At 47.9% G+C, this 9,585-nt stretch overlaps 1 protein-coding gene and 1 long non-coding RNA gene across 6 annotated transcripts; one reads left to right on the forward strand and one right to left on the reverse strand.

Moving 5' to 3' along the window:
• Window positions 1–1,519: 1,519 nt before the first annotated feature.
• Window positions 1,520–3,258, reverse strand: LOC117900749. Its single transcript, XR_004649294.1, has 3 exons — window positions 2,696–3,258; window positions 2,523–2,634; window positions 1,520–2,451 (listed from the first exon to the last, which is right to left on the reverse strand). It is a non-coding gene; the product is annotated as an uncharacterized LOC117900749 (long non-coding RNA).
• A 241-nt stretch (window positions 3,259–3,499) lies between these two features.
• Window positions 3,500–5,356, forward strand: LOC117900467. 5 transcript variants are annotated; one of them, XM_034810843.1, is made up of 3 exons: window positions 3,500–3,673; window positions 4,481–4,516; window positions 4,583–5,356. In XM_034810843.1, the coding sequence occupies exons 1-3, from the start codon at window positions 3,648–3,650 to the stop codon at window positions 5,211–5,213; spliced, it is 693 nt and encodes a 230-aa protein (XP_034666734.1). In that variant the 5' UTR covers window positions 3,500–3,647; the 3' UTR covers window positions 5,214–5,356. The 5 variants fall into 5 exon arrangements, with proteins under 5 accessions (XP_034666734.1, XP_034666736.1, XP_034666735.1 ...); XM_034810845.1 differs by having other exon boundaries at window positions 3,509–3,704; window positions 4,466–4,516; window positions 4,574–5,351; XM_034810844.1 differs by having other exon boundaries at window positions 3,509–3,704; window positions 4,574–5,351.
• Window positions 5,357–9,585: the final 4,229 nt, after the last annotated feature.

The raw sequence follows: 9,585 nt of genomic DNA on the forward strand, positions 1-9,585 counted from the left end.
TACTTACTTGCAGACTAAACAAATATTAACTCGAGCGCAGGGAAAACCAAGCGTTAGATAAATTGAGAGTCTCGTTTGGACACGCACACGTCTGGCACCTGAATTCCCATCGTGTTTGCTGAGATACCCGCAGCCAAAGTGTCCAAGGTGATCGTGATTTTCGATGACATGAGCATATTTACCACCAAAATGGGTTATTTGCTCGCACATATTTGATTGGGGTAAGGCTGTTGGGCAGGTGCTAAACGATAAGATGTGGCCAGACATGGTAGAGATTGTAGCCAGAGTCTTGCCTCATGTCTACTGTGTAGCCGCTTGACAACATCGTTAGAAAGCCATTCAATTTGGTTTAGCATTGTCTCGCACCCTCCCTTTGTCCCTTGCCACAAATGAAAACCCTGAGCATCTCGCTCCCGTGGATTTTGCGCAGTTTCTGCTTTCTAATGTAACTCCTCCGCCTTTGTGTTCCGGTAGCCGTAGGTGGTGTATTAGCGTCCGCCTCCTGATGCTGAGGATCAGGTGTGTCTGCTGCCACATCTGGCTGCAACAGCTGCTCGAGCTGCGAGTGAGTGCTCGAAGATAGTTCTGAGTTCTGCCTGGACAGCGGCAGAACATCTTCATTATAGCAGAGCATTCCGCTCGAGAATCATTTGCATCCATCCTCCTGCCACTCCTCTATTGTACGCAAATCTGCACCAAATTTATGCAAATTGAAATTCCATAGCAACACCTGGACACAGCTATACACACACACAGATGAGCAATTGTTTCAATGATGAATGTGCTGCTGTGGGATTGTGCCACAAACCCTGGTACAGTGCCAGACATCTTGGCGCGGCCAAAACTGTAGCAAGACACAGACACTCAGACACCACACACATGGAACATGGCCCATGACCATGCCCATGCCCAAGCCCCTTGCAAGACCAAGTGGCAAGGTGTCAGTTCTGGGAAATCTGCTCAGCGGGCAAACAATGCTCGCACAGCGGGAGCCCCCGTACCAGAGCCAGCCCCTGGCATTGGCAACGGCCAGAAGGCAGGAAAATTGTTATGGCCATTGCGGCTCCTTGGGTGACAATGACAATGGCTGTGGCCATGACCATGGCATCCAGGCAGCCCATAAAGAAGCGCTGTGCAGACAACATTATTGTCATCGCTCGAAAGTAGTCCAGTGGGCTGTGGGAGAATCCTCCTAGCAGCGCTCCAATTTACCATCTCGGCTCCACTCACCTATTCCTTTGCCTTCCCACAAGCAATTTGCATATGCAGGCGTTGGGCTTGGGCCCAAATCTCCTTCGAAATCACTCGCTGCCACTGCCGCTGCTGGTTTGCACTTTGCATGGACTCTTTGCCTTTATTTATTTAGTAAATTTTCATGATTTTGCATGTTCCTTTTTTTTTTTTTCTTGTTGCAGTGTTGGGTAACGTCGAAGTGCAACCTTTATCGATGTGCCTTAACCTGTTTTCGCACTTGTTATTCTTTCAGCTCGAGGAACAATGCCAATCCGAGTGGGAGAGTTCTGGGAACGGAAACGGAATGCTGTAAATATAAATTAAGAGTAAAAGAAAAACAACAATCATGATGTAGGTGTGTGTGTGGGTGTCCCATCTATTGTCCCATTTGGCAGAGTGTCAACCTACTTCCGTCAGTGCTGAGTACAATTTCGTTGTAAAATGATCCCCCTCTGCAGGTGTTCCCTTTAATTGCTGACTAAAAATACTAATAATTGAAACATTTCGCTTGCCTGTTGGCAGCATTTCCATAAGCCAAACAGATCGCTTCCTGCGGATCGGGCCAAACATTTTCTAACAAAAATGCCCACACGCCCACTTAAGTGAGGCTTCGGAGAAAAACCAGTAGCAAAAGCTGGCAAATGGCTGCGAGGCTGCTGCTGCTGCTGCAATCAAAGCCATCGCCGGCAAACAAAGTCCACGTCGTCATCATCATCATCGTCATCGTAAAACGTTTCCATGGCCAAGATTGATCATTGGGCCTGGCCTGGCCTGGCCCAGCGCAGACGGAGCGAGCCTCTTCTCATCCATTTTTTTTTGTTTTCGTTTCGTTTGGTTCGGCTTGCCCAATCAGCCACACCCACAGCCAAGATGTGCAACGCTCATATTAAAATGGCTTAAAAAGGCAGAGCCAGCGCCGAAAGTGGCAACACACAGCCAGCAGCCAGAGCCAGAGCCTCGCTGATCTCTAAGATGCCTCGCTTCCGTTCCAGCTGCAAGGTGTGTGGCAGCCCAAACAGTAGCCTGCCACTGCCATCGAAGCACAACAATTGGCAATTTCAGTTGCTGCTGCTCCCCGAAAAACGCAGCTCCAACAGGTACGCAGAGCAAAGAGCAGTAACAGTGGAGACTGCCTTGAACAAACACACCAACCGACGACAGGGGGGAGACACAGTAAAACTTTCTACGACTGCGACACGCTGTGATCTCTATGAATGGCTGAAAGGAGAGGCAGAGCCAGAGACTGAGAGACAGTGCATAAAGCTGGTGGTGCTACATCATCGTCAAACCCGTCGAGTTGCGACTTCGATTTCCTGTGCGCTGCATTTGACGTCTCGCAGGTCACTTGCCACAAGAAACGCTGGGGCCCTGACTGTGGCTGTGGCAGCATTCGTAATTGCTCTGAAAGGAAATTTCCATATGATAATATTTATTCGCTGGAATATGCCAGCCTCCAACTCACCGACTCCACGCAGCTCTCGTCCGTTGTTGCTGTTGCTGTTGCTTTTTCCTGTCTATTTGACACTGCGCAGGCGGCGAGGATGCTCTGGCTGTGTCTCTGGCCCAGATGTGTGGGTGGTCGCTTGAATGGCCTGGCCTGACTGCCTCGCTGCCAGCCCCGACTGTGGCTCTGGCCCCTGCGACTGTCTGTTTCGTGTTCGCAGTTTTATTTCCATTTTCCATCTTGCCACAAACTGCACACTCAGTCGATCACAAAGGCCAATGCTTCCACTTCTTCATCGATTTGAGAGTTTTATTATCTGGTTGGCATTTTAGTTGAATTGTTAGCTTAGTTTATGCGGCGGCCTGCTCTGCTCCTTGCAAATGGCAGGCGGGGGGACTCGCCTGACATGTGTGGATTATGCAAGTGCGGCTGGAATGGGCTGGAAATCTGCATTTTCAACTGACTATTGGGTGGCATATTACACGATGCGAGTGCCACCGGGGAAGCGCATCTCTGCAGCAATGGCGGAAGATCAAATTGTTGTGGGAGTGCAATTTCCTCAGAGATCTTCTTAGATGCGAAAATAAATAGCAGCGCAGAGCAGATGTTGCTAAGTGTTGCAAAGTGATCCTCATATCGATTACTTTTTATTGAAATAAATTATTTCCACCGCTGGGTATCCATTTCAGACATAAATTATATCATAATTTTTAAACATAGTTTTCAATTTATTTTTTTTGATAACTTCACAACAATTAATGTACACTCTTTGTGCTCATAACTGCGCTCACAATTGCGCTAGTCTATTTTAGTGTTGTGAAATCGCCACTTAATTGACGGCTGGCCGAATTTTGTTTATAATTTCTTTTGCGCGAATTAAATATAATTGAAATTGTTGTAAACAGCTTGCACCTTGCATTTGTGGCACCCAAGCGACACACCCGCAGCAGCAGCAGCAGCAGGCACCCCTATGGGCAGAAGGGCAGAAGGCGTAGGGTAGGAATTTACAAACTAAAAAAATAAACAGGTAATTAGGTCAACGCCTTCGCCACCGTCGACTGTCGCCGGCACGCGTAATGAACCTGTTCGGGAGCAAAGGCACGACATAAGCAGAGACAAAGACAAAGACAAAGCCGTCGCTGTCGCTGTCGCCGTCGCTAAGCACCTTGACTAGAATTTCTAATAAATTTCTAGCCAGGTTACAGACACGTCAAAACAACACGCGCCTGCCTGGCTTCTGCTCCTGGGCTGTGCGGCGTTTAAGTATGCGCACCACAGCACCCTCATACTCAGGCGACGCGACTGTCTTGGCCACGACATGCTAGGCTGGGCATGATCTTTCGGGCCAGAAGTTCAGTGGTGCACGGAAATGTGCGGGACAGACGACAGGCGACAGTCGCGCGTCGCTTTTTAATATCCGCTCACCCCCGGTCGTTGGTCGCTGGTCGTTGTCTGGGTGGATATCCTAGGTCTGGGCATTCCGTCAGACAGCCCTTCCCCATTTGAATAATTAGTTGCTCGTGCCAGGCTCACTTGTGCATTCCTGTGCACTTTGCATAACGTGTCCTTCTCCTGTTGCCGGGTGTGGCAGGTTCGGTTAGCTGGTCAGTGGAGAGGAACAAGTGCTAGGTCAGGGCGTTGGCCAGAGGGCCGTATGAAGATATGCGGCCGGCCAGGGGGTGGAAGCACTCGACCGCTAAGGATCATGCTGGCATATGTCTCGTGCCAAGAACTAGCACCTGGATGGGACCTCAGATAGATCTCAAGAACTCATTAATATAAATAAAGTTTTTGTCTTTGCAGATTCAAACCCAACGACGGGAAGTCTTCGTGCAATTGGTAAACATAACTAAATCCTTTGTTTTTCCATTAAAAATTAAACGAATTTCTCGCTAGATTCTGCAGCATGTCGGGGAGCATCGTCGCAGCTCCTCAGGGATTGGCAAGCAGATCGCACAATGCTCAAGAGCATTCCCTGGCGTTGTGCTTCCAGCGGAAGAGCATTATGATACAACTAATGAAACACATGGCCTACGAGGGCAGACAGGGACAGAGCTTCAGTTTCGAGGGCTGCGAGGGCCTGCTGGACACCTTTCTACGTGCACTGGCCACATACATGGCGAGTGCCTTGAAGGGGATCATAGAACGCTGCGAGCATCGCACTGGCTATGATCTGCACGGCGACATGCGTTTTGTGTTGATTTACGACATGAAAGCGAAGATGGAACTTCTCGACAAGAGGGATCGGGAGGAGCACTGCTTGTCGGATGAAGAAGATAACTTCAAGCGGCAGAAGCCCGCCTCGGACTTTGGAATGGGCATGGCCAAGCGCCTGGAGACGACCAACATCACGGCGCTGAATGCCGTTGGACCAAGGAGTCGACAGGCTCCACTGGCAGCATCCCTGCCCCAGCGTCCGGCAGCCAAACGCTGGAAGTACATCTGCGTTACCGATGTGATTGGCTTCCTAAACGATGACAAGCGCTATGCTCACACGAGAATTCTCAATGCTGCAAACTCCAAATATGATTACTGAGGCGAGCTCCGTTCCAGTTTCATTTGCAGTTCAATGAACTTCCTCTTCGAATAAATCTCAGGCAAAGCCCAAGGAAACAGGTGGTGGTGTGTCCTTTTGTTTCCTCTGCTCTGCGCATTTCAATGGGGAATCCAGCTCAATGGAAATCCACGATTCCCTCTGCATGCACTTTGAACTTTTGTGCTGCAGACGACAAAGCGGAGTACTCAAAGGAATTTCCGGCGGGACAGGAAGCATATGCGCATTGCGCATGCGCCGCAGTGCGAGCGCGGTCTTTCGGCCTTTAGGTCTTTGGATAGGAAACGTGATGCTATCAGTGCGGCTCATTATGCTAAGTGCTGGCAATAAAATCAAAGCGCACGAGGGCGACACATCTCATCGAACTTCAATTGAAGCCGTGCGCCAGCAATCGGAAGGTCTGGCCCCGCTCACGTACCAGACCGCGAAATGTCGGAGGATCGTGCTAAGAAGTCTTTACCAATCCATGTCTGGTAATTGTGGGCACTACGAATGGGTTGGAGTGATTAAAAATGCATTGAGGCTTGGAATATTTAAGCATTCCGCACAGAACACTAATTTTGGGTTCGAATTTGATCGGAAGGAGGTGCTATATACATCTACAGGTACGAGTGTCTCTTTATTGCTCTAATTGCAAACAGAAAACTGTACTCCACTCCACAGATAACTGCTAGCTGGAGTGCCTCCTAATGTTTAAACAAATTTCAAGTGAGTCCCACCTGTCGGAGGCCGCAAAGCTATACAGCCACCCCTATCCCTATGCCTATCCCCTAGCCAGTTGCAACATTAACTCAGGCATGTGTATCCCTTTTTCAAGGACTCGGGGCAACAGCTGCCGGCTGCAGGAAAATATCCAGCGAGTGCGCTGTCAGGCGTAAACTTGACAGGTACCCCAGGAGGCAGCAGGAAAAGTTCTACCCTAAACAGTCCTGCAAACCACCCCCAGAGGTGGCCACTCGAGTGTGGATCGGTTTTCCAGCCCGGAAGGAGGAAGCAGGCAACTTGCCACGTTTGCAAGGTGTATTTGAACAGAGGAACAGCCCTGGGAGGGAGGCGAATTCCAGCACAGCGATCCGTTAGGGGTTCCTGCATATGTGGCATGAGTATTATCATCGTATTTGTATAGCAGGAACACACAAAGAGTTGCTGTTGTGCGGCTGAGGCAGAGGCTTGTCTGTGGCACCTTTTCTTTCTTTTTTTGCATAATGTTCCGCTCTTTGCTATCCGGATATACATATGTCCCGTCATCATTGTATTAAAATACGAGCCACGACTCCTCTTCACTGCGGTAGCAGCTGTGCCAATAGTCAGCCCCTGCCAGCCCCGGCCTCTCGTTGTTTGCTCGTTTAACAGCTCGGAGCAACGGAATTGATTGGAGCTGCCCGCTGATAAGGAGCCCATAGTGATGTCTTGGCTGGCTATTATTTATTTACATATTTATGAACATGTCATTGAGTGCGCCGTCTCTTATTTGTCTACTCATTTAAGTAACCCCAATTGCCGAAGGCCAGCTACTGGTGAGGTTTTGGGGCGTTGCATTCAGTGATCAAAATTGGGTTTACACGTGTCCCCTGCATAGGATTAATTCTTATGTAGAGCTAACTATTTTTGTGGTCTATATTTGCATTCCATTTGCAAGTTGGAGTTATCTTTCATAGCTGTACAAATATTTAATGGTTTTTAGACGTGTAATAACTTGGATTTCTTTGCAGCAGAGAATTCGCGCATTGTTTTCAGACTCCTAAAACATTTTCAAGCATCTAAAATGTCTCAAAAATACACAAGAAAATATCTACTGCACAGCGATGATTGACAGAACACAGATAGATCATGGAGCTGATGAATTGTGTGTGTTTTGGGTATATGAAATTGAATTGAGTCGCTTGCTGGCTCCGTTTCTAATCCGCAACAGATGCTGCCAGCTTGGTGTGGACCACACCAGTGTGCCTCTCCTCTACTCCCCTCGTATCCGACACTAGTGAGCACTCACAAAAGAAGCAATAAAAACACATGGACACGTAACGATTGGTGCCGCTACAGACTTTGCTGCGGCTTTGAGCTGCGGCTCCTCCAACTGCCGCTGCCGCTGCTGCTGCTCCTGCTGCTGCTGCGTGGCGCATTAGAGTTGGAAGCGAGCCCAGGGTACAGACAATTTATGACTTTATTAACTCCAAAACGCAACCAGGCGGACAACAAAGTGTTAAGCCAGCCAGTCCGAGCCTTGCTCGGCGAAGACCAAACCAAGTCGAGGCGATGAAGTTGTGTAAATGAAATTAATCTTCAATAGACACAGGGCAATAAACGAAGCTCGGCAGCAGCAGCATCCGCAGCAGCCTTGTGGCCCAGCTCTGCCATTAGTCATTAAACAATTTTCAACTGAAGCAGCCGCTTCCATCTTCATGCTTCAAGCTGTAACTCCATATGCAACTCCTGCTCCTGCTGCTGCTGCCGTTGCCGTTGCTGCTGCTGCTGCGTATTTTGTCAGGTGTCATAAAATTCGAATTTATTGCGCATGCGCGGCCGGACTCTCCGACTTCAGCATTTTGTTACAGATTTTCATTTTTATTATTTAATTTTGTCGATGCCAGCACATAAATCAAGATGCGTGCGGCACTGAGGTGACAGCACTTTAGGGCACACAACACACATCAGCAGCGACAACATATGAACAGACGTGGCGGCGGCTTCGACTGGAGTTTGCAGGTTGCTGGAATTTTTTAATATAAATGGAGCATGGTACAGAGCGGAGCTGCTACTATGATGAGGGAAAGCTGCTGGAGTTTGGTGTTTATATTCAGAACTTTGCATGGTATAAAAATATAGAATAAACTCCCAAAAAGAACATTTGCAATGCACTTTCATCTACAGTCGATAACAAACAAATTGAAGGGCTAATAATATGTTTGTTATCTCTGATATGTGTCCATAGACTGGCTGCTCTTGAAGATATATCAAGGCAAACTTTAAGTTTTGTGCTTCATTTAGAGGCTTTAATTTAGAACAAAACAGGTGCCCAAAAAATCATAGAAATACTTACAAATATGAGCTCTAAAATGAATTCAATTTGTGCTTTTTCCACGTCAAACAAATTCATTCAAAACTGTTGTCCTTAGAGCCATTTCAGCTTGTACTCCTACATGTAAAAACTGAAGCCCAACATCCTCTCAAACATTGTGAGCATGTCTTTCCCACCAACTAACTCTGCGAAGTCTCTGAATTTTGCAGAAAAAGGAACAAGAATCGTTCCCAAAAACTGAAATTTCACACGCTCCCGCCTGCGGGTGTTCTCTCCTCACCAACCAACAACAAAAAAGAGCACGTAATGTGGTCGATGCTGCTGCTGCTGCTGCTGCACTTGTTCCCACAAATTCCGAGGCATAGGCAATTTCCATGAATGCCAAGCAAGCAGACATTTCACACTCGCAAGTGGAACAGCAACAAAAAACAATACGAATACATTCATGTACGAATATATGAACCCGAATGGACGCTTGAACCTGCCAGGGGCTGAGAAACCTCCACCAGAGACACACAGCCAAGACTTGATCTCGATTCTGAGTCCGATTCCGATTCCAGCCCAGGGAAGGGTAAAGCCGAAGCCGTCCAGGCATCAGCATAATCAACAAGATCACGCATCAAACGAGACGACAGCCGCATAAGAATGCAAACATTAAGAGATTTTATGCGAGGCTGTTCACATGCCAAAAAAAGAAGCGAAACAAAGCGGATCCCGGTTGAGTTCTGAACAAAACCGAACAGGTACACAGGACGATTATCCTGTCATTCACTTGTTGCTCGCACAGCCCAAAAACTGGAAGCCAGTTGAGTCTGGACGCTGGAACAGGTAGAAAGGAGAGGCTGGGCCTGCCCGCAATTTCAGCTACGCTTCCTGCAGATGAGGTGCTCTGGTCCTGGCTGGCGTGAGAACCTGTTTCCACACCACTCCCCTCCCCCTCCAGCAAATGCCAACTTTGTGTTTCGGCTGGTGATGCTAATCTCTGCCTCAGATTTGTGCAAATTTGAGTGTTTTTAATAGACCACAACTGGGTCGAGTCGGTCTGGGCACTGTGGAGCGGGCATTTCGTGTTTCTCGATAATTTATTACAGTCCATGCCCGGACTGGACCGCGCTTCGCTCCAGAGCCGCTAAACACTTTTTTATTGTCATATTTATATTTGTGCGATTAGTTTTTCTTCTGGCTTTGCTTTACGAGTCTCTTTTCGCCCGCAAACATTTTCGAAGTCGCACGCAAAAAAAATATGTTCCCACGCATTTTCAGTTCGTGATATTTGTTGGGGCTTTTATTTCTTCATTTCTTCAAGCGAATAATGACGTTTTATTGTTCTTTTTGTTT

Source organism: Drosophila subobscura, chromosome U, assembly GCF_008121235.1.
Source record: "Drosophila subobscura isolate 14011-0131.10 chromosome U, UCBerk_Dsub_1.0, whole genome shotgun sequence".
Classification (NCBI taxonomy): Eukaryota; Metazoa; Arthropoda; class Insecta; order Diptera; family Drosophilidae; genus Drosophila; species Drosophila subobscura.